The sequence below is a fragment of the Saccopteryx bilineata genome, chromosome 3, assembly GCF_036850765.1.
Source record: "Saccopteryx bilineata isolate mSacBil1 chromosome 3, mSacBil1_pri_phased_curated, whole genome shotgun sequence".
Taxonomy (NCBI): Eukaryota; Metazoa; Chordata; class Mammalia; order Chiroptera; family Emballonuridae; genus Saccopteryx; species Saccopteryx bilineata.
Window position 1 is genome coordinate 183,930,366 of NC_089492.1, and position 25,702 is coordinate 183,956,067.

The 25,702-nt window shown below is 42.9% G+C and overlaps 1 protein-coding gene across 4 annotated transcripts in view; it reads right to left on the minus strand.

Annotated features, from left to right (window-relative positions):
* The window catches only part of PHACTR1 (phosphatase and actin regulator 1), a 657,956-nt gene that overhangs the window by 252,147 nt on the left and 380,107 nt on the right, over window positions 1–25,702 (minus strand). For all 4 annotated transcript variants that reach the window (XM_066268374.1, XM_066268377.1, XM_066268376.1 and 1 more), the window contains one exon: window positions 15,269–15,433. In XM_066268374.1, coding sequence (XP_066124471.1) covers window positions 15,269–15,433 — 165 coding nt within the window. The remainder of the gene's footprint in view (window positions 1–15,268; window positions 15,434–25,702) is intronic.

The following is a 25,702-nucleotide window of genomic DNA, read 5'->3' on the forward strand; positions in this document are numbered from 1 at the left end:
TTCAATCATTCCGGGGAAGATGAGAATTCTCCTTGTAATGGCAAACTTTCCAGTAATGAATCTTTCCAGTTGTCCATGCATGAAATAGAGTTTTGTGCTACAATGGATAAATGGTATAACTTTTTTTTTTCCATAGGGCTATATTATTGTAAAATGATGTTGTGGAATAACAGTTCATAGTTACTTCATATAATCTTCATAAAAACATCTGGAAACGTAATCAGCCTGATGCTCAAACTACAGCATGCAACAACCCCTTCTTGCATGCTGGAAAGCATTTAACGGTCCTTTTCACGGGTGTCCTTGATAACAACAACAACACTCCTGGTAGCAAATGGCTTCCTACACTTTCAGAGCATTTCACAGCTCCCCCAAAACCAGGGAACAAAAGGCCCTGCAATCTGGAATAAAACAGCTTTTCAGAGGACACAGAGATGTTGCTAGGCCACAGAAGAGATGGTCATTCTCTTTAGAAACTCACATCTGGGCCTGGCCAGGTGGTGGTGCAGTGGATGGAGCATTGGACTGGGATGCGGAGAACCCAGGTTTGAGACCCCGAGGTTGCCAGCTTGAGCACGGGCTCATCTGGTTTGAGCAAAGCTCACCAGCTTGGACTGAAGGTCGCTGGCTTGAGCAAGGGGTTACTCAGTCTGCTGAAGGCCCACAGTCAAGGCACATATGAGAAAGCAATCAATGAACAACTAAGGTGTTGCAACGAAAAACTAATGATTGATGCTTCTCATCTCTTTCCCTTCCTGTTTGTCTGTCCCTATCTATCCCTCTCTCTGACTCTCTCTCTGTCTCTGTAACAAAAAAAAAAAGAAAAGAAAGAAACTCACATCTGGTTAATTTGGGGACAAAAATAGACCAATGTTACAATAGTCTTTTATGCCAAAATTATATCTGTTTGAACATCATTAGCTCTCCTCTCTGACTTCTCCACAAAGACCTCTTCTAGCATTGCTTAATTATAATTCATTGTGATTCCACAGAAAAGTCCTGAGGCATTTGACATGATCACACTTGGCCTGCTTCCCCAGGTCAGGCTGCCACTCAAAGCAGGCTTTTGGCATACAAAAACTTTCTTTCATTCATGTGATTTCATTAATATCTCAATATTCACACATCGCCCCTGCCCCAACTCTCCCTCCATCTAAGAAAAGGAAGATGAAGACTTTTAAAACTGACTTTCAAAAACTATTTGACCTGGGGTGTCACCCCCTAACACATCAAGTGGCCCGTGTACAGGTTCCCACAGACAAAGTTCACCCAGTCAGGGACTGCTGGCCCTGGGGCAACATGGAATGCGAGCAGGATGTGATGTGCGTGATGTCCCTGCACTCTCACCCCCATGCTCACGTGTATTTGCTCTTAATGTCACTGTCCTCTGTGTTACAATATCACACCTGTCAGAGGGCAACTTTGGGGGTTCAGGCATATCTTCTTATACTCTCTTGCCAATGCATGAAACACAGTAGGCACCAATATTTGCTGACTGAATAAATGATGCCTAATGTAGCCACAGGGGCACTGAAGATGTACACAGAAGAACAGCTATGCCCCTGTTCCACAGGAAGCCTGGAGGCCTCCACGACAGCCATCTCAGAGAGAAGAACGTGCCAAGACCTGCAGGGCCAGCTACTGGACCAGGGACTGAAGCCCTCACCACCCTGCATGTCTGAGGCACCTAGTCTTTCTCAGATGGGGCTTATTCCAGTCTCTGGGGTGGACACCCAGTTCATGTACCCAGAGTCTTGTTCCTGTGGGAGTCTGTCCGTTCCTCCCTGCCAGGCATTGGCGAGGTTAGTTAGCTCAGGGTTGGGGATGTGCATGGTTTCTGCTTTCTTCTTTGTATTTTTCTGTATTCTCAGAATCTCCCAAAGCAAACTGTACTGCTTTGCTAATTAAACTTTTATTTTGAGATTAAGAGAAACAAAAAACTATTTGATTCATGTGTGGCCTCATGGTCTATTCTCTCTATTAAGGTTAACTTGGTATTTGTTTTAGTCAAACAAACCCAAAATCATAATTGATTCATTGCCTAAGGTCATTCTTGTACCTCCAACAACTTACCAAGAAAACCAACAACAATGGAATAAATTAACCAACCCATACACAGAGGAAATCATTCTTTAAGAGACAAGTGAGTACACATATCTTTCTCTGCCTCAGGAATGCTAGCATCTGTCACTGACATCCCCAAGTCCTATCTCCAATATTATTTTCTGCTTCCTTAATGAGACTGGCTTTCTGAATTCAAGTATGTTTAATGCTGACCTATACATACATCTTAACCTCATCACTCTTTGTGCTTTCAGGTCACGTGTAACAGGGACATTTCTGAACGAAACACAGAGCCTTTGGTGTGAGATAGCCCTGCAACCAAACCTCTAGGGCTTCCCCATTCACTGCCGAGTGATCCCAAGCAAGTTACCGACCCTTCCTGAGCTCCGTCATCCTCGTCTATAAAACAGTGACTCTGAGTAAGTGCCTCACAGGACCACTGAGAACTACTTCACTTAGTGGACACACATCCATTAGCAATTACCATTGTTATTAGTAGTGCTGATGTGATATTTTCACATTTATATTACTTGAAAAGGCCCAAGAATGCTGGAGAAACAGAGGAGACTGGATGAATGTCTACACTGGAGTGATAATGGAGAAAGGAAAGCACATGTCTGTAATGGGACTGGGTAAGGAAGGAAAATAGGGACTTGTGTCAAAGGTGCCTCCAAAGTGAACAATGATTCATTCCATAGAGTCAGGGTGCTTCTGGAGGGGAAGCCTGTCCGGGCAGAAAGGAGGCACTGAAGTAGACATATGTGTTTGGGATGACAGTGGAAAGGTCGTGCAGAGGGCTGGCCTCAGGTTGGGGCCAGACCTGCCCACAGAGATGTGAGTCCAGGGCACCAGAGAGGTAGAAACAGTGAACTGAATGAACTTCGGAGACATGAGCCCTTTATCTGGGATAAGTGAGTGCTCCAAGGACAGGGGAGGGAGAGAAGAAGATGGGAACTGAAGTTGAAGGTGGGGAATACAGAACGAAGAATGTGTTGGACACAGAGAAGTGCTCAAGGCCAGTACACAGTGCACCCCAGGCATGGTCTGGTCAGAGGCCTGGTGCCTTCTGGAGGGCCTGGGAAGGGGGTAGACAGGCTGGGCCTGCAGGTCTGGGAGCTGGGGACAGGAGCAGTCATGCACTCTGGAGAGTGAGAGATGTGTTGAAGAAAGGGAGAATAAGTTATCAGTGGATGAAAATGCCACTGGGACAGAACTTCTGATCAAGATATCAGCCAAAGAAGTATGGAGAGAAGGCAGAAACACCATACAACAAGGATTGGGAACAGAAGAATTCAATGCTATAAAAATCCTAAGGGACTCAACTACAATAGCAGTTAACTGGCACTTCTTTCCTATTTGTAAAGCAGAACTGGCCTCAGGGTCTGCAGCTTATGTCCCGGTGGCTCTGTAGAATAACAGGCCACACTCTCTGCTTTGCCTGGCATGGGCCTATTTCAGGCTTCTTGTCCTGGCCTAAGAGGTAATGGTGTCTCAGTTTACTCTTAAAGATGTCTAGGTTTGGAAACTACAGCAGATGGGTCATCCTGTTTCTGTCTTTCTTTATTTTTGTGTATTCTGACTTGACACAGAGCTCTATTTTTTCCAAAAAGACTACACTCACATACCCCCCCAAGAACACCCCTTCATGTATTGGGCATATTTCTGTCCATGAGGTAGCAAAGGAGAAACCAGATGAAGCACTTCCTCAGAGGCCACTGTGTGTGTTCACTTAATTGTACGTTCATGGAAAGAAGGAAATACTTTAGTGACCTAACTTGTTGGTACCTAGGAAAACGTGGGCTAAACTCCAGCTTCTTGGAATGGTACAGTGTGTCTAAAACCAGGCTCCTGTACCCAGTTCCTAAATAAACACCACCTAAATCTAAGAGAAGCTCATCAGAGTTGTAATCCAGTACAGAAACCATTCAAAGACTGAAACTAAGAAATAAGGAGCCTTTCTTTACTCTTGGATGCTTGCTTTTTAATAGATTTCTAGAAAAAGAATTCATGGTAGAGAAAACTGACATAGAACTTATTCTTTGCAAGGTAGTAGTCTAAGAGCTTTCCAGAATTAAGTTTTCTTTTCAATTCTCACAACTTTATGAGGTGCGGGTTTTATCCCTACCCTAGATGAGGGACTTGACTAGCAAATATGAGTTACAAGCCTGAGGGAACTTGGCAGTGGGGCTGTACAGACCACTGTCCCTGACCATCTCCTTACAAGACCTCCTGCTGACCTCTGAAGTCTGTAGTTAAAAGCACATCCAATGCTAAATGCTGTAAGGTTTGTGTCCTTTCACAGAATTAGTTTTGCAAATATCGAGCCTCAAATCTAGCAACTACTGCAGAGGCCTGTGTAATTACTGTCTGCGTACATTTTTGCGCATATTTTGTTCCTATTTGTCACATAGGAGAAAGAGATTGTATTCCATAGAAAATATAAGTGCAAAGATTTCTGAATGGTATTTGCTTGGAGCCAGTATCAATTTACCCTTTCTCAGTCATTCAACAAATAGCATCTTTCTGTGCATGATTGAACGAGACACTGCAATCCAAAGACAAGTAAGATGTTACCCACTGCTTTAAAGGCATTCAAGAAAGACTCACATTCTGATTTTCCTGTCAGTTTTTATCAATGAGATTCTCTTCTTTCATATTTTACCTATATACAGATATGTCAATAAAGGAAAGTATCTTATAATATCACTGTTAAGTGTAGATGAATTATATGTTTTAAAATGTGAATTATGAATTCTCACACTCAGGGATCCAAAATGAAACATGGGTGATATGAGCATAGACTGAGTTCAAATTCTAGCTCTGTGATTTCTAACTGGAAATTAGCTTCTCTAAGCCTCAGTTTCTTCACCTGTCAAATAGAGTTAATAATGTCATGTAGGTCTGTTGTGAAATTAAGGGTTAGGGAGGCATGGAAGGGTCATGCATATTTCACATCCATCAAAAACTCAAGGTGATAGCAACTACTGTTGTTGCTGGCAGTGTAAAATTGTTGAAGCATGTTCCAGCTGGATTGAAGGGAAAAAGTAGCAGCTGCAGTTTTGTTACACCTTGAACAAAGACAGCCCCCAATGAACCATGCTCCTGGCATTCATACTCTTGTTTGTCTGCTCCAACCAAGAATCTGGGCTGTTCCTGTGACTTGTTTTAACCAACAGAATACTGTGAATGTAATACTGGGCCAATTCTGGACCTGAGTCTTAAAAAGGCCTAGCAGTTTCTACTTCGGTGCTCCTGGAGGTCCTAAACTACCCTGTGGGAGAGAACATGGGGAGAGGCTCTGAGAACATGGTGGAGAAGGGGAGGGGCGACTATCCCCATGACTCTATGAGCTTCCGTTATTCCAGATAACCTTGATTCTATCTGTCTGAGGACATATGAGTGACCACAAGAAGCCAGCAGAAGAACCATCCAGCTGAGTCCAGTCAATCCTCAGGTCACAAGAGATAATATAATTGGGTTGTTACTTTAAGCCACTAAGTTATGAGGTATTTTATTACCTAGCAACAGATAACCCAAACAGTGCTGCCCAAATAACCTGAGATTCAACACACACTGTCATTGATTCTGAGCTGTGCACAACTCTGATAAACTGAAAGACAATCATGAATGAAGACAAGTTCTTCAAAGGCTAGGATCTTCTGTCACATGCTGCCTTTTCCTCTCTCAGATCTCAGTAAACAGAAAAACTCAAAAACATAGTGGACTGACCACTTCCCTTGCACACCCACAAAGTCAGGTGCTCTGCTCAATGCTGGGAGATAAAAGGGAAAAGGCAGAGTCACTATCATTAAGGATTTTATAGTCATGACATATAAGCAAAATGATGGGTAAAGGTCACCTGGACAGAAAACAGTTACATCTGTACATCTCTAGTTCTAGGAAGGTACTAATCTCCAGGCTTTAACCTGTACCATCTAATAAGAGATTTTTTTTTTTAATAATCAGGGTAATTAAGTCTACTTTGCTATCTGACCCCTAGATGCTCCTTTTGTGGGTCATGATGGATACGCAGGTAAGAAAATTGCTGGTCTGTCCATGCTCTATCTTTTTTAAAAAAAGAAATTGAATGCTGCAGTCGCTCAAAAAGAATGTGTTCCAGTCAGATGCTCAAAGCTATACAACTTGGTTTGATAGTTTCTTATTAAAATCAGATGCTAAATGGTGCTCCAATTATTTGCACGTTTGTTTTTCCTAATTATGAGAACTGTCATTGCTGAAAAATATGTGGAAATACATTTATTTGGCTTAACAGCCACTCTGCTGATGTTTCTATTTTCCTTGGAATGCCAGAGCCACGTTAAGGCAAATTTTGTAGCATGACACAATCCGACTAGTCTTAACCAAACAACACCTCCTTCAAGCTCAAATAGCCTTTTGGTGATAACTACATATTTCTCATTCTCCTTTCTAAGCCAAACTTCTTAACAGAAAAAGTCTGCTTCTCTTCCCCTCATTCATTCCTTAACTGAATGCTGTGTAAATCCCAGCAATCAGACTCCTTGATACCATCCTCCCCGAGGACACTAATGATGAGTTGTCACCGAACCCTCAGGACACTGTTCAGTCCTTGCCATGCTGTTGGGAACTGGCAGAGTGGACCCTCCTGCTTTTATGAACTCTCTCCTGCCCTGGTCAGGTGACACCACTGGTCTTTCCTGGGTTTCCTCCTAACTCTTGTGGGTTCCGTCGGCCTTTCCTGCAGGCTCTGTGGCCTCTGCTCACAGCTTACAAGACAACAGCCCTCAGGGGGCCTTTGTAGCCCTCTTGCCCTCACTTCATGTTCTCTACTTAGAGTTTTCATCCCATGACCTCAAAGAGGATCCAGGTGCCCACGAATTCCAGATTTGTATTTCCAGCCAGACCTCTCCTGATCTCGGTTTTCTATGTTCAGTATCCCCGCCATCTTGGATGTCACAGAAGTACACAAAAGCCGGCACTCCCCAAAATAAATAATCATTTACCCCACATACCCACTCCCTTCAGTGCTACTGATACAGTAAGTGGTACCTCCACCCACCAACTGCTTAGCCAGAAACAAGAGAGTCGTTCTTTATTCCCCTCTCATCCTCCATATCCAATCTGTAATTGAGTCTTTTTCATTCTGTCGCCTAAATACCTCTTGCAATGGTTCACAATCTTAAGTTCCTAGTGTCACTATTTTGTCTAAAGTACGTTCATCTCTCCCCCAACTTTATAATCAACCACCTGCTAACCAGTTTCCTTGTTATCAGAATCAGTAGGGACAATTAATATTCCATTTGCAATGATGTATCTTAATTCTGTCACAAGTAAATTTTCTCTCTTTACAGACACAAATATATAGAAGCAGTTACATTAAAAACTTGAAACAACATTAGTCACCATACCACTCTAACCCTTTCCCATAGCATGGGGAATAGTCTTATAAAAGGCAGGTTCACTGACAGCTTCATGAGGACATTGCATTAGGATGAAATCTGGGCTGCATCACACCGCAGACAACCCTTTATGAGCAAAGCCTTGCCTACCTCTTCCTCCTTAGTGCTCACTTCTCTCCGCTCCTCCACTAGTACTCATTTCAGAACCATTACCTCTTTTTAAGCTACAGATTGCTAGTCTCTCCTCTCTTCTCCAGGTGCTCCCACGTTCTACTCTTTCTACTAGGAGAGAAGACTCTCACATTCACTCTCTAATTCCTGGGTTAAACATTCATTTTCCTAGGAAACCTTTGCTGGTAACTTAAAATTCAGTTAGGTTTGTCTCCTTTGACTTCTTGGAGATTCTTTAAATCTAAAAACCTAAGCTCAAGCTCTGACAAGTAGGTGACAGTATTTTGTTAGTTTGAAAAAGGGGAACTTCAAGGGACCATGAAATGTAAGGCACAGCAGCCTAACTCAGTTGCCTTTCAAGTACAGCACACATGTGCTTACTCATTATCATTATTGTTTGCAATCTATCGGTTTTATCTCATTGCCTGAGTGGAAAGAATATAAACTACTAGCTCATCCCTGTGCCAGGGATGGTCTATAGGTCCTTAACAGTGGACACAGTTGGCCCATGCTGGATAAGAGGCAATAATCTCATTTATTAACAGTGATCTACAATCCTATCATGTAAAAAGGATGTCCAGAAAAGCCCTGATATAACTTTAGGGTTTATCTGTCTCTGTTAAGAATTGCAACCCCCCCCCCCCCCCCAATTACCTGGCCTATTAGGAATTCCTAGTGGAGAAGGATTAGAAATGTAGGATTAGCAAGGGGACCAACCACCCTGGAGATCAGTCTTTCTGAAGAGCCCAGGAGCCCATCACACCAACTTCAAAGGCATAATCCAATTTAGACTGTTTTCATCATCCAAGGTATTTTAATCGAAGAGAAATAATTCTGTAAAACGTGCTTCCCAGGAAGGGACTCTTGAAACCTGGTGGTTGCTAAAGTTCCCAGTTATTCTGGGTAAACACATGGAAAAAATAAAGGAAGCAGAGCCTGGCCCTGAGGGAAAGAGGCAGCCAGGAACCAGGTGAAATAATTAGCTAACAAGTCAGTGTTAAGTGTTGATCCCATTCCACTGGAAGGCCTGGGGGTAAGCAGAAACTACAGCAGAAGGCCGGTGGGGGCAAAGGGACACATGAGAAGGCTGGAGCTCCATGCTCACATGAGTACCTAAGAATCTCCTGCCCACAGACACTGTTGCATCAGTGTTGCTGTACAGAGTACAATGGACAAAAGCTCATACTATGTACAAGGGGAGCTCCCAATACAGTTCAGGTCTGGATCTTCATTATGACTTACAGCTGGGTGGGGCCAGTGCAAAGACTGATGCTCACACGTTCCCAATTGTGTGGCATAGCAGGGAATAGGCAGTTAATTAATCCCATTTAAAAGCTGCTGCCTTATTAGAATACTATTTTATCTAAGTTAGGTATGTTTGCTAATAGCTGGAATGAAAGCTTAAAAAGCAACCTTTGATTTTCCATGAATCAATTACGTAAACTGCAGTACTTTACTGGCCTAAGAGTATATGGACTGAAACATCTCCAGTTAAGAAAAGAAAACACAGAGAATATTTCCAAGAACACATCAATTCAGCAATTGGTTGAATGTTAAAATCAAACAGGATAAAGTTTCTCTTTTGTTTCTTGACTGTCAATGACAAATTAAATTAGCCCAAAATTTTGCAATAAGTTACTGTATATAGGTTTTTGTCGGTTAGTAGATAGGATCATTTACCGCATTTTAAATCATTTTCTGGCTTCTTCCTCCACCGCAGCTCCCACTGCCATGGTGGCGGCCTGTGTCTGTCCTCACTCTACATGTCACTCATTCAGGAATGTGGCTCTGGACCCATGACCTCCTGCTCTGCCAACTGGCTTCTGGAAACTACTTCCACTGACTGTTTTGCGATCCTTTGACCTCTTTGAAACTTAAAATCTATCGAGTTTTCTATCTATCCCAACCTATTGAACTTTTCCTTCCTTAGCCAATTTTCTTTTTTTTTTTTTTTAAATTTTATTTATTTATTTATTTTATTTATTTATTCATTTTAGAAAGGAGAGAGAGAGGGAGAGAAGAGAGAGACAGAGAGAGAGAAGGGGGAGGAGCAGGAAGCATCAACTCCCATATGTGCCTTGACCAGGCAAGCCCAGGGTTTTGAACCGGCGACCTCAGCATTTCCAGGTCGACGCTTTATCCACTGCGCCACCACAGGTCAGGCCTTAGCCAATTTAAAGTTCAATACTAAAGTGGGTTGAATTGTGACCCCTAAAAGTCATGTCCAAATGCTACCCCACCCCTGCCCAGTTCCTTACTTGGAAATAAGGAATTTGCAGACATAACCAAGTTGAGAATTTCTGAATGAGATTATCCTGGTTCAGGGTGGACCCTGAATCCACTGTCTGGTGTCCTTCTAAGGGAATGGAGGGATTTGAGGCACAGAGGGAAGCCATGTGAAGACAGAAGCAGAGATTTGAGTTATGCAGCAACAAGCCAGGGAACATCAAGGACTGCCCAGGAGCCACTGGCAGCTAGGGAGAGACATGGGACAGATTTTCCCTCAGCGTCCCAAGCTGGGAGTAACCAGTCCTGCCAACATTTTGATTTTGGGCTCCCGGCCTCCAGAGGTGTGAGAGAACAGTTCTCTCATCTGTGCAACAAAGTTTGTGTTGCCTCCCTTTTTTTTTTTTTTTTTTTTTTTTTTCACCCATCTGGCAAAACTCCAGCCCAGGACAGACTCAACTATCTGCTTTATCCACAGCTGTACGCGGGCAGCCAAAGCCACTGAAACAAGTCACCAGTGCTGTGTAGGCTCACAGTCATCAATGTGAAATGGGCTTAACTCTGCATGTCCCCCTCCTCTCACCCTGGAGGAGATGACCTCACTCATTAGCTAGAGTAGAGCTCAGCCATCAGACAGCATCACTCCCAACTTCCTACCTGCCCACCGCTGCAGCCAGGCCTCTGCTCCCTCCATTCCGGTGGCAGAGGTGTTCCTTTGGACTCTAACCCTTCTGTCGGGACCTTATGACTCACCCCCTCCTGACTTCTTGGCACCCTGGCCTGGTCTCTTTTATCTCACATATTTTCTAACAGTATGTCTCTCCTGGATCTTCCACACTGGCTTGTCACGTTTACATCTCTTTCATCATAAAAGAACGACGAATCAGAAGGCACACAGGCAGCCACCTCCCAATCAGATGATACACATACAAGTCCCTGTAGACACACATATATTTCCTCCATCACACATCCTTGTCTTATCTCTTCCCCACTTCACAGCCAGACTTCCCATAGGTGTATCCCCATTTTTTTGCCATTTCCTACTAATTTCTCATTCCATACTAATCTGGCATCTATCTCTAAATAATCTGCCCAGAGAGCTTTTGCTACATCTTCAACCTCTAGTGGATCAGAATTACTAAAGTTGATGGCATTCTTCTGTACATCACTTGACTTCATAGCACTGAACACAGTTAATCACACCCTCCTTGGAACATTTCTGCTCCAGGCTCCCCGTTACCTCACATTCTTCTGGCTTTCCTTCCACCTCCAGCCTCTGCTCTTCTAGCTCCTTTATGGGTTCATCTTCTTCCATCCAGTCATTAGTGATAATGCTATCCCAGACTCTCTTCCTTTCAATTTTATACTTGTTCCCTAAGGAATCTCACACATGGTCCTCACTGTAATTAACATATATATGCAAATGGACCAACATTTACATACCAAGCACAGACCTCTTCTTGCTTTCCATATATTCAACTGCCAACAGTTGGCTGCCACAAAATCAGCTCAAACACATACCAAAACTTGTATTCTTAACTCCCCCTAACTGCTACTCCTCCAAACCTGTCACTCTCCTAGAGTACACATTCCAGGAAAGGTCAGCAACATGAGGATGTCAACTGTGACACTTCTCTTTCTCCCTCTTACATCTGACCTGTCATTAAGTCCTACCACTTGTTCCTTATAACAGCACCCAAATCCATCATTCCTATCACCAAATATTGGTCCAAGTTACACCATCTGCATAGTGAACTCCCAACTGGTCTATCTGTTGGCATTACGCTGTTGTCTCATTGGTTCTACAGGATGCAGGCCCAGTGAAGGTCCGATCTTTGGTTCTCTCTCCAGCCTCAGCCCCATTCCAGTCCACAGTCCCAGCTCTCCCATCTCCAGCTACTGGTCTTCTCTGCATTCTCAGACCACTCACCTGCTTCTGCTGCAGGGAGTGTGCCCAGGCTGTTCTGCTGCCTGGGAGCACTTCCAAACCCCTTACCCCTCCCTCAGATCCCAGTCAGACTGTGGCCCCAGGGAGGTCTCCCTGGTCCCTCAGACTGAGTCAAGTCTTTCTCATTCCCCCAAGTCCCTTTCTTCCTCAGCCCTTATCACAGCTGTGACGTCACCTTTCTGCTTGCGATTTGATCATCTGCCTCTCCAGCTACACTGTGTAGGCCTCAAGGTCATTGACGAAGTCTATTTGTGCCCACAGTTATATCCCCAGGGCCAGGTGCCATTTCAGCAGGTGGTAGGTACTCAGTCAGTTTTGTCGTTCTAGTTGTTGTTTTCCTTTGAGGCCCTATGTATGCAGGAAAGCTTACACACAGAGGGCCAACCCGTATAGTGTAACTGTCTGAGAACCTACTGCTTTATGTTCTATGCATCACTGCTCTCCTCCTGGTGACATGGGAAGCACAGATGCTTTGGAGAGAAACTCCTTGTCCTGTAGTGCTTTAACCACTATGCAGAACTCAGTCTCTGGGTCTTCATGCTGAACATCTCTTAAGGACACTGGCCTTCAGCTTGGAATGGAAAGTACGTATGAGCAGCATGAGACATGAAGACCTATTTTTGAAAAATCCTTTTAGTAGCTGTTGGTGCCAAAATTGAGGAAAAGGTTGAGGTCATAGTTTTCTAATGTAGTTTTCGTATTGCCATGCAACTTGCAAAACAACATTTCTGGATGTACCTTTGAAGGTGTTGCATATACACTAGCACACATGTCCTGTACCTTGAGTTACAGTAAAGCTACAGTATAGCTAATTATGGTAAATTATAAATGTAACTCATTGTTGAAATAAAAACAGGCCAAGTATACACTGTTAATGTAATTTCATAGGTTCATAAAAGCAATAATTGGAAAAAAAGGAATATATAGACTTACTCTTTGTATTTAAAATCATGAACATTATTATACATATGAAAGGACATTACATACACCCACATCTAAATATATGCATACCAGCTAAAACTGGCTAACCAATTAACATTCTCACAATCAATTAATCCTCTTGTATATTTAATATTTGACTGTTATCCACGTATAGAATAGTTTGTAATTCAACGTATGACTTGAACATATACACATGATGTTAAACATCCTTATGTTGTCAATATTTTTCTCCTTTGGGCAAAAAACTAGTACAGAAAGTCTCTCCTTTCCAAAAATAAGAAATAATATTTCTGAATCTAGTTAAATACAAAGAGTACTACAGTGTAAACCACTGACTTAAGTAAGACCCCAAACTGCTTCTGTTCTATCATGAAGCCCTCCAACTGTTGGGATATAGAGATAGTCCAGAGTCTATCCTCCAGCTTCTCTAACTCAGAAGCTGAATGTCTCTTAAAAAATCAAACAAAATAAAAACAAAACAAAAGTACACACAAATATCAGGTTCAGCGGCAATTTAATCACTATGGCCATAGAAATCATAAGAACTTGCTAAGAATAATTAAAATAAGCATGATTAAAGTTGCAACTTTGCCTGTCACATCTTTTTTCATTCTTTCTCTCCAAAGAACTTTAAATGAAAATTTTGTCAGACTTGCAATGATTTATGAATAATCTGATGTCATTGTATTTGCACTTACCAAAAGACAAGTTTTTGGAAATCTTGAAGAAGTCAGTGTAACTGATACGGTGCCCCTGCACGTGAGGAGCCCTGGAGCCTTGCCTGTGGCCTTGGCAAATGCACTAAACAAAGCTCTTGATTTGCTGGGAGCAAATGCATCTACCACATCATCATTCCCAGACTCATGCTGATCAATGGCAATCATTCAAATGTATATTTCTATTATTATAAACCATCTTCATAGCAAAGTCATAAAGAACATTGTAAAGGATCTGCTGTAATCTTAGCAATTATTTTTCTAGTGCTTACAGATCATTCCTTTTTCTTGTTCTGACATGTGTTTTACACCTCACTTTGCTTAAAGAATGTATTTCACTTATATTTCTCCTCTCCAGGGCAATGATCTAAGTGCTTTTTTCCATGTTACCTCATGGCAGAGGGCATCCAGAAGAGTCATCCATTTAGTTTCACCTGTATATAAATCTCTCAGAGTTTGGAAATGTAGGAATGACCTACACGTACACCTTAACAGATCTGTACAATGACCAAGAGGCTGGAAAATGTGTTCAGGTGAATGGATTCAAACATTGAGGTGAAAATGTAGAGATTTATAGACTCCAGAGGTTCATTTTAATCTTAGGAACAGATTACATATAGTAACAGGGCACTGAGACTTTCATCTAAGAAACAGTATCAGAACATGAACTGGGGATGTCCACCACGAGGAATGTTTAAGATTTCAAGACTTCATGTGACTTTCCTGTGTTTGTTATTCTCTTCCATTCCTCCAAAGCTACTGGCATTAAAATGACTGGCTCTGTGGAATAGCATTCAGGCACAAGAAACAGATCATCTCCTATTTCATGGTTAGTTTAGTAGTGACCAAAAAATAGAGGAGGTGGTTATTTTGAGGAGGGGAGAGGGCAGGTTGAGCTTTCTAGGAAGTAGAGGAAGAAAGAAATAAAAGTGCTGGAGTAGGCCTGGAATGTCCAGGGCACATAATTAGCAAAATAAATACAAAACAAACAAACAAAAAAGAACCTGAATAGCTCTTCTTTCATCTCATCTGAAACAGGATAGAATCAGGACTCTTTCACTATACATTATCATCGGCACTCACTTTTTCATTTAAAAAATATCCGTATAGTGTGCCACATAAAGTCTCCACAATCTTAGGTTATGGAGGTACAATTCTTAACCCTATTTTATATATGGGGACATTGAGGTACAGAGTTAAATAAACTGGGCAAGGCCATATAACTACCAAGCATCAGAGCTGAGACTTGAACCCAGGCACTTAAACTCCAATCTCTCTTCTTAACCCCTCAGCTCTGCTGACCTGCCCCAAGTTCCTTGCTGTCCACTTGGCTGCAAACTGTCTAGTTGTCATCATCTCTCCTCACCTGTGTTTTCCTATCATGTCCAAGAGTCACTGATTCAAGACTATTCCTCCATGAAATAGTCTATCTTATCTGCCAATAACTATATATAACATTTTCTGTGTGTTGATTTTTACTGGAGCAGTGAATATAAAGATAAAAAATAAGAAATGGATTATCAATGCTAGAATGAAAGCATTCAGTTATAGAAAAGGAGGAGTTCTCAGTTCAGATATTTACAGTCATATAAGTGGTGGTTCTTTGATTAAAAAACAACAACAAAAACCCCCAAGACACAAGAAAACATATAGAATCTAAAAGCCAGTCTCAATGGGATGTAATAGTTATTAAAGACCAGAGGAATTCTAAGGCTTGATTTTTTTCATTTGGTTCCAAGAGCCTATAGTAATTAAAGCCTACTAATTAACAGAGTTCAAGTCAACAAAAGCCAAGTGAAAAGAGAAGGAAAAAATAATCTTACCTGCAGATGTGTGTTTGAACTTTTCGCTTTTCTTCTTCCTCCATTTCCATGGCTTAAAAATCCTTCCCAGGTTGGCGAACTTACTTCTCCTCCGGATGGGTGGGGTGTGGGTACCTGGGACGAGGGAGTCTGAACGCATCGCCGCCAGCCTCTCCACTTCCTCAGCTTGTTTTCCCCAAGGAAAAGATGGAAATAAAGAGAGAGGGGGAAAAAAACTGTTAAAATGGGAGCCTCACAGATGGCCAACGTTTTCCATGGTTACAGATAACAGGAGCCATGTGACTGAAGTTTTCTTTCTGTTTTTGTCTTTTGGAATGTAAGTCATACTAACTTGTTCTGAAGGCAGGGGACAGTCAGCTAAATCCTGGGGATTTGTAAGACCCCAACCAAATTTGCCTAACAGTGACTTAGACTTGAGAAGAAAGAGGAGGACATGGAGCAGAAAGAACAGAGTCCTCCTGACACGGCAGAAACTCCCCACAAGGCAGGGAGGGGGGATCAGAAGAGTTAAATGACAGTCAGTATAACTACTGGTCTAGTAATTTCTCAAAGAAGACTTGGCAGATGCACTCACTATAACACCGTCCGCCAAGAAAAGAGGGAGAAAACATTTATCAACTGTCTATTCCAGTGCCAATGGCTCCACCACCCACGACTCTCCTTCCTCTTACCCTGCTTCAGCCAGACCCGCCGAAGCACTGGAATCTGCTGAGAGGCTCCACTCTAGGATTAGTGACTGACATTAGATCACTAGCCATTTATTAGATTTCATAATTGTCTCAACTCCTCTAGTCTTTTTGTTTCTGCTTTAATTTTTGAAAGGAGATTCTGAAAAATTGAATGCCAAGAGTGACTTTAGGGACCACCTAGGCTAATCCTGATAACTACATCTGGGGACACTCAGACCTGTCGTGCTTAGTGGGGATGCTTCCTTTAAAGCCACAATCACCCTGACCTCTTCTGTAACTTGGAATAAAACGAACTCTTTTCCAACTTACATTAGAATTTACACATCTTGGCCCTGGCCGGTTGGCTCAGTGGTAGAGTGTCGGCCTGGTGTGTGGGGGACCCGGGTTCGATTCCCGGCCAGGGCACATGGGAGAGGCGCCCATTTGCTTCTCCACCCTCCCCTTCCTCTCTGTCTTTCTCTTCCCCTCCTGCAGCCGAGGCTCCATTGGAGCAAAGATGGCCCGGGCGCTGGGGATGGCTCCTTGGCCTCTGCCCCAGGCACTAGAGTGGCTCTGGTTGCAACAGGGCGACACCCCAGAGGGGCAGAGCATCGCCCCCTGGTGGGCAGAGCAGCGCCCCTGGTGGGCGTGCCGGGTGGATCCCAATCAGGCGCATGCGGGAGTCTGACTGTCTCTCCCCGTTTCCAGCTTCAGAAAAATACAAAAAAAAAAAAAAAAAGAAAAAGAATTTACACATCTCAGTGGGGTAAATATACCATGGCTTGAATTTTTAAGATGGGAATAATCTGAGAAAATAACCTCCTTGGCAAAATCAAGGGGGTGGGTGTGGCTTGTGTTACATCCCAGGAGACAGGCTGCAGCAAACCCAAAGTAAATTTTATAAGTTTTATTGCAGACCTGCACAGGGACTGCAGGCAACCCATGCAAGGGAGCACTGCAGCCCCCCAAACCTGCGCAGGGACTGCAGGTAACCCACACAGGGGAACACTGCAGCCCCCCAAACCTGCACAGGGACTGCAGGCAACCCACGCCTCTGAAGAGACTGGAGCACTGCAGCCCCCCAAACCTGCGCAGAAACTGCAGGCAACCCACGCCTCCAAAGAGACTGGAGCACTGCAGCCACGAGCTTCTAAAATGGCTCCTTTTTATAGGGTGGCTATCTAGGATGAGCAACCATCATACAGAAGCTGATGTGGCTGTTAGCTATTGGCTAGGGAGGTCGTGCGCAGTTACGGGAGGGGGGTATTGCTCAGTGGAGAATTTCAAACATAAACTTCTGATAAGGGTCTCTGACTCATCTGAACTCTTTGTTCTCAGTGTCACAGGGGCCCTTGTCGGCACTCCCTGTTCCTTCAGTAGTTACACTCTTGGCAGCCCAGAGCATATCAGTACTCCTTGAATCTAACACTTGCCTTTCCAGAAAGTCCAATTACACTTAGAGCTGTGGACGATCCAAAAGCCACTCCATGGCCCTTTAACACTGCTTTCAGCCAAATCACACGACAGGCTGTCCTCAGAAGCTCAGTCGCACAGCCTGGTAGTCTGCCTGAAGGCATCTGAAATGGTCCTCAGGAAATTCATTTGTTTGACAAATATATATGGAACCTCTACCATGTGCCAGGCAGTGTGCTGTGGTGACAGATGATGACAGGCTTGTAAAGGCTCCTGGCAGAAAGACTGAAAGGAAATCGATGAAGTTGAGAGATGTCTGGGAAGCAAAGTCCAGAGAACTTTGTGACTGGGTGGCCTGGGGGAGGGTAGGCAGATAATCCCTTATGCCCAGATTCATGTCAGTATAGTGGCACCCTTCATTCATGGAAACAGAGAACATGAGGCAAGCACAGGTTTGTGGGTGTGGGCAGCAACAATCTGGACATGATGCATGGTGATGACCCTGAAAACCTTTGACTCCATGGTTCAGTGCACTGGTGGCTCCTCTGAATCATTGTACTAAGTAACTACTTAATACTGTGCCAGACACTGTGATCACTTCTTGGGCAGACACACAGAAGACTTGGGCATGGCTGAGCACAGAGTCTAGAGGAGGAGACAAAGGGCTCAGTGTGTAAAGTTGCTGAAATGGGAAACCACGTAGAAGAGAGAGAGAGCAGTTAATTCTGTTTGGCTAGGTTGGAGAAGACCCAAGGACATAATGCATGGCTGGAGTTTGAAAGAGGAGGAGCTGTTCTCCCCACAAGGGGAAGAGAAGGAATGGATCCCTGGAGGTAGAACAGACCCAAAAGGAACAGAGAGGGCTGAAAGAACATGACATGTCTACGAACTTCAAGAAACAGTGAACTGTGAGTATCAGTCATACTAGTGAGATGGAAAGCCAGTGGGGAGAGGCGGTGGCCAGAGGAGTCTGGAGCCAGACCATGCAAGCTTTAAAAGGTTTTATTAGGTATTTATATTCTACAGACAGGGGGAAAAGATGAGAGTTTGAAAATAGAAATTGACATTATTACATTCAACAAATATGTATTGAGATGTACCAGATGCTGAGGCTACACTGATAAACACAACAGATAAAAATACTAACTTGCGGAGCCTATACTAGTGAGTAGGGTAGGGAGAGCACAACACACAATAAAACTAAGGAAACAGTAGAGTATGTTAGAAGATACATGCTTTGGAAGTAAAACAAAAGACAAAGTGGAACTTGGCAAAGGAGATCAAGAGCATCTAGGTGCTGAGGGGCCCAATATTAGATAGCCTGATTGAGAAGGTACATGGTCAGGGCACAATTAAATTCATTTCTAAGAATACTGTTGTACCAGCAATGGGAACCTGAACTGGAGTGTGAATAAAGAGGCCACTGCAGTAGTCATGAGGGCTAGTGACTAGCATACAAGTAGGGCAGGAACAGAATGGACACAGAGAAAAGATGACATGCAGCCAGGTAGTAGGATAACAGATCTTAGTAACTTCCTAGATAAACAAAAGGGAGGACACGGAAGCAAGAATGGCAGAAGTTTTTGTATTTCATGACTGGATAGATAGTGAAGACTTTCAATTTTTTAGAAGAACTTTGATCATAAAAAAATAAGCAGAATAGGATGGTAGATCAATGACAAGGGCTTTGGGGCTGGAATACAAAGTTTTTTTGCAAAGTCTCTTCAGGGGTTTTGCTTTTATTTCTTAAGGCAACAGAGAACTACCAAAGGGAAATTTGCTGGGATGGGATAGGAAGGTTTGATCTGGCTAGTAAAGGCTGAGCTCCGAGAACCAGCAGAACAAAAGAGATTGAAGGTGCAGGAAAAAGGTGGAGAAATTTATGAAACAGAGTTTTTAGGGAGGAGACGATGAGGTGGGGTCAAAAGCACATATAGAAGGGTTAATCACTGGAAGGATTTATCCTGATTTATTTAAGGTTTGAACTGAGGTCTCTGGTCACCTGTGGGCCTCAGGGAGATTAATCTAGCAGCAGTGGGTAAAATAGATATTTGGAGGCAGAGAAAAAAAATAGTGATTGAGGAGACTTTATGTAAGTCTGGGTTTCTGGGTGGCTGCAGAGAGTCGTTAAAAACAAACAAACAAACAAACAGCTACTATGAGGAATGAGAAGGAAGTCAAATGGAGCAGGTAAACAGCCTCTGGAACAACACTGAATTTGAAAGTTATTCTCTTTCACTGGTATCAGCTGCTTGAGTTGGTGCTTCAACAATGCCCAGCAACTGGGCATCTACACAGGGGGTGACAACTGCGAGCAACTGCACCAAGGAGGTTTTGAGTCCAGGATACAAACCAAGATGATCTGATCCCCACAAGATCACTTTCTTTTTCATATATATCCATCACCTTTTCCCCGTGTCCTACTTTAGTTTATAATCTTATTGTTGCTTGTACAGACTCTGCAAGCCTCCAAATCTACATTCCCAACCCCAATCTCCTGCTTTCAAACCTGTATTAACTGTTGCTAGATTTCTCCTCTAGAAGCCTGTGTTTTTTTAGAAATTTTCAATGCTTCCCACAGTTTACAGTAGAAAGATTTCATTTCCTGTCTTGGCATTTAAGAACCTTCCACCCCCTCCACCCACCCCCAGAATGACCTGCCAAGAATTACCTTCCAGAACCTTCCCCCCTCCCCACACATACACATGCTACAGCCAAAAGGTAACACCCCTGCCACAGCAGCTTGGTTCCGAGGTCTATTGACCCCGACGGACATCAAATACCTGGAATTACGCGCAAGAGTTTGTGTATGTTTGGCTATCTGCATTTGGTTGGAAGAATTTACATCTTTTGTAACATTTAAAAATTATCCAGGTAGAACCTTCTTGGGTTCTACCTACCTAAAACATCTGCTAAAGGTCAAAGGGAGAGATTATATACTGTATTCTAAAAAACAAACAAAAAAACCCTTTTAATCAAAGTATGAATCTTTCAAGCTTCATGTTGGATTTTCTCTCATAGTTAGCATTCAGTAACTATTTGTTAACTAAGTAAATGAATGAGGTCATTTGATCTAGCTCATGAAAATCAGTATCACTATTTGTCTTAAAAAAATACACCAGTAGGACCAAATTACTATTTCAAAGTATTTTGTATTTTGAAATTACTATATTAAAATGATTATAAGAAATCAGGAGTGCCTTGGAGAAACCTGGAGTGGCAAGGCTGAGAGAGCATGATAAGGGTGTAATTATAACTCCATAATTAAGCAAATCCTTAATAATTATACATTAAATTGAAGGTGTTTAGCCCTAAAGTACACTAGATCGTTGAGCAGGCTGGATGACTCTAACTCAGGAGTAGTCAACCTTTTTATACCTACCGCTCACTTTTGTATCTCTGTTAGTAGTAAAATTTTCTAACCGCCCACCAGTTCCACAGTAATGGTGATTTATAAAGTAGGGAAGTAACTTTACTTTAAAAAATTTATAAAGCAGAGTTACAGCAAGTTAAAGCATATAATAATAATTACTTACCAAGTACTTTATATGTTGGATTTTTGCTGTTTGACAGAATAAATAAAACAACTTATTATAGTTAAATCTATTTTTTATTTATACTTTGGCTGCTCTGCTACTGCCCACCATGGAAGATGGAACGCCCACTAGTGGGCGTTAGGGACCAGGTTGACTACCACTGCTCTAACTGATTCATATTTTACTCATCCACACTCCTATCTTTCCCAACCCATTTGATGTCAGGGGTTACCTCTCTGCTCACCACTTTGCCACCAGAGAGTGGAATTGGAAGGCTTGCTAGTGAGGAAGGAAACCAGTTGTGAACACAGTTTGAAGAGGAAGAAAAACAAACCAAAACAAAACTGGGCTCAGAATAAAGTGGTCTTCCACTGCCCGCAGGGACACGAGAGAAAATGGGAAGGAGATGAGTAGGAGAGGAATGGCAGATGGGCCAGGCCTGTTTATAAAAACAGCTTTCTTTTCAAACAGATCATGGAAAGGAAACTTTGCCCAAGCCCACTGCTCTCCAAGGTGGCATCCTCACGCTGCTGAGAGAAGGCAGCTGTCCGGGGAACATGCTCAGTTAGACATGAATCAGCTCAGATGTCAGCTGCCAGGACTGAGAAAGCTCAATCAATAGGGAGGAAGCTGGGCAGCCTGGGGTCTTCCGACCACCAACCTCCAAAATACTCCTCTAAGAGACTGGACCGTCTGTCCCTTTGATGGCATGACTGGGATTCGCTTTATCTGTAGAGAGAGAAATGGTTAGGGGATGATTTTTCTTTCCTTTTAGAAAAGCAGGAGAGAAAAAAATACTTGCTTTGTGCATGGTCTTAATTACTGAGAACCAAGTAGCTGTGTTTGTGTGTGCTCTGAAGCCCACCCTTGTTGTAGCCTGGGGTTGCTCCTGGTGGGCTCTGGGAATAGGTGGGGAGGGAGGTGGGCAAGGGGCACTTCAGCTGGCACCTTACCATTATGTTTCTAATGGCTGCTTGGTTTTCAAAAGGCTTATCCAAAGAAAGCACCAACTTCAGTCTCCTGCTAGCCTAGAAAGTGTTAGTCATACAGTGTCCTCCTGAGAAGTGTGCAAGGCAGGAAGCCATGCTTGCTGTCTGTGCTGTCTGATGACTAGATAACATTAGAGGCAGAAGGGCCAGGACAGCTGGGACCCCCAGTGCAGATCTCTCCATCTGCCAAGGGCTCCTAGGACTTTTGGAAGTACTGAGATCCAGACAAATTAAATATTTGCTCCTCAACCCAAAGTGAACCCCAAAATAGAATGTTTATGTAGCAGGGTCTGATACCATTCACTTTTCCTTTTAATTTCAGAAGAAGGGGTTATGTTTTCACCATATTTCACCATCCTAGGAGTGGGGGACAAAAGTGCAGGTGAAGGTGAGGTTAGCTGTCAGTTACCCACCTGGAGCTGCCCCGGGGCTTAACCTATCTCCTTCTGATGGAAGTGGTTACCTTTTCTTTCAACTGCAGAATGTCGTAATAAGGTATCCGGTCATTTAGAAAATTCTCAACGACTGTGGCTTTCCCCTTTTCAAAATGTACTTTCAGTTTCACAGAGCTACCTCATGGCAGGGAAATGAAGGACTGACATGAATTATCAGGCATAAGAGGGCAGTATTTTCCCCTTTCCACACTATTTGTTATACCACACTCTCTTACAGAGGCCAGGTCTCTTTGAACAGTTTCTGCCCGGTCTAAGACTGATATATATGAACTATGACATGTGTTTGTAAAACAAAACAAAACAAAAAACATAGAGTGATACATTTTTATTTTAAAATCAGGAGCCCCTGCTTTGTCCCATGAATTGAGGAGTGGGATGGAAATGATGGGAGGGGATGTGAGTGGAGAAGGACTGGGTATTAGAGGCCATGGGGGCCAAGGGAGGCTGTTTGGGTCAGAAAAGGCTATCTGGTTGACAGACCATATAGGAGCCTACACTGAGCTGGGGGATAAAACAACACTGCCACACTGACCACGAAGCTGTGAAAGGCTTTGGTGCAAACACAGGCACGGTGCCTGGAAATTCACTGGTATTAATATTGCTGAGTATGAGGACTTGTACTTGACCTTCACCACACTTACCCAGTCTTCCACCTCTGTGTACCATTCTTCTCTTCCTCACCCCTTACTATCAGGTCAAAGATAGATCCAATCTGTATATCAGAACTAAGGTATGAACACTGATGCTCGCCAAGCATAGTGTTAATGAGAATAGAGCTGCATTAAACAAAGAGTTTATACATCTTAATCCAAAGTCTGCTCTTCTTGCTTGGAGGAGGGGAGAGAGCTCTGGTGTCTCTCAGTTTTCTGGACACAGAGATGACTGCCTTCTCTACCTAGGGACTACCAGAAGAAATACCAATTATATGCCACACAAAATCACACTCCAAACACAACCATCATACATCATCATAATTTGAGTCTTGCCCATTGTATCCCTGGAGGGACATGCAAGTGTTCATATTGAGAGAACTGTGAATCAATCTTGTCGCTGCAAGAAGAGTACTCTTCATAGTAGAAGAAGCAAAAGTGGGTGTGACTGCGCAGTACCATCCTGTGGGGTTGGGAAATGGCGGGAGAAGAGAGTGAGGCTGCACACACTCAAGCCCAGACTTCTCAGCATATTTGCTTAGGCACTTGGCCAACTTCCTCCTCTCTTCCTGGCTCCCGAGCTTTCTGCCTGGTGGGAGGCAACTGTACCCACCGTTGGGAGCAGGTCCTGAAGGGTGCTTTCACAGGCTTGACGCTGCCTTTGGCACTATGAATAGGCTGGCACCTTGGCTAAAGGACACAAGGGCTATGCCAGCATGCAATGGAAGGAGGAGAGAAAGGAAATTTATGGATCCACATGATCAACTATGGCCCAAGTCGTATTTCTAATCACCTCTTAAAGTAGTAATTGAATCCAAAAGGACTATGAGAATGCCCCTCAATCCCATGCCTTGAGATGTACTGAGTTTAAAGGGAGCAGCTCTACTGGTTCCCGAATCATAGCCCATTGTAATAGAAGGGTTGCATGGCTAGTGTGGTCTACAGAACTCTGCACACTGTTAACAGGGCTTCAGTTTCCTCACAACAGGTTAGGGAGATCTAAACAGGACAGTGCTTTCTTAGTTCCTGACACTGATGACAACAATGATGGCAATAATAATAATGATAATAATAAAAGTATTAATAACAGCTACCTGTTTTTAGTCACTAAGTCTGTGCCAGGCACTGACCAAAGCATTTAATGTATTATCTTATGTAATCCTCACATTGATCTAACGAGGAAGTGTTATTATTAGGCCATTTTACATTTGGGAAATTGAGGAGCAACTAATGAATAGGATGACATAATTCCCAGAGGAAGAGAAACACATGGCACTAAGACTTTGTCTATTTTCAAGAATACCTTCTCACTCAATGAAAGCCTAGCTTTTCAAATCTTCATATTACTAACTAAAGTAATATGAGGGCTTTAGGGATGAGGGAAGACCTGAGCTTCTTTTTGAAAAGGCTACAAACAGAAACAAATATAAATTGGTCCTACACTAGCAAGACAAAAGGGAGTGTTATCTACCTTAGCCTAAGATGTCATAAAATAAATGCACACCTGAATGTAGGTGCCCTGGAAGATATGCATCCTGGGTCAGTAGGACATACAGAACCATAAGGTCATTCTCTACTATGCACCTGCGCCACCAGCTACAATGAAGAGCTCAGCAGATACCAGTTTGGCTTGAAATTGGGTCAGATCTGCTTCCCTTAGAAAATACTACACATTGTGTATAGTGGGAAGAATGTTAATTTTGAAACCAGGAGGGTGTGAGTTCAGATCCAGAATCTACAGCTTGATAGTTGTTGGTGGCTACATTCTTCCTGGCAGGGCTTCCTAATTTTCCTTTGGAGGATCACTCCTCCTCCACTTCCAGTCCAGGTGATTCAGGAAAATAAATCTTGCTCCTGACTCTAGAGGTAGACACATAACCAAGCACAGGCCAATGAGAACATTGCATTCTCCACCCATCACCTCTAGTACCTGAGCAACTGAGCCTAGTCAATGAGGCTCGATGCTGGGTTTTGTTGGAGCTTTTGATAGACATGCTCTCCCAACTGAGGCTGTAGATTAGACAGGCTCCAAGCCTGGTCAAAGCGAGGGCCATACACTTAGAAACCTTCATTCAGACTTGGTTAATACTAAAAGACTCTCTAGGTCACAATGGTGATTCATATGCTTTGAGAGAAAATAATCCTATTATGTCAAATACTTCATATTTTCTAAGTACTGTGTTGGGAGGCTATTTATATTCCATGACCACAGGAGTCAGTTGTCAAACAGCATTGCTAATAGACCAGACTAATGGGGGGGGGTCTTATTTAAATTTAAATTTATCCAGGTCCGTGTTGTTATATTTATTGAGATAATAGATGTTATCAGCAAAGTTTTTTCTGAGATATTCAATACAAAATTCCTCTGTCATCTCCCAGAAATGTAACCTTCAATGGCAAAAACATGCAATGACTACAAAAACTTCTAAAATATTCTATTCTTCATTTTATTCACAGAATATATTTGTCTTGGGAATGAAACTTGTTTATTTAAATTGTAAATGAAACTTCTAAGTTTTGTGTTAATCCAAAGCAACAATCTTTAAATAATGTAAGTTCTTTGCTCATCTTAAAATTTCAGACCCTAGAGTTTGACACTCTTTAAGTCTATAAAGAGTGCCTCTCAGAGGTTTAAATCCAGCTTCAACAAAAACTAGTTCCTCCTGCAAGGGTCAGCAGACTCTCTCTGTAATGCCAAATCATAACTACTTTGGAGTTTATGG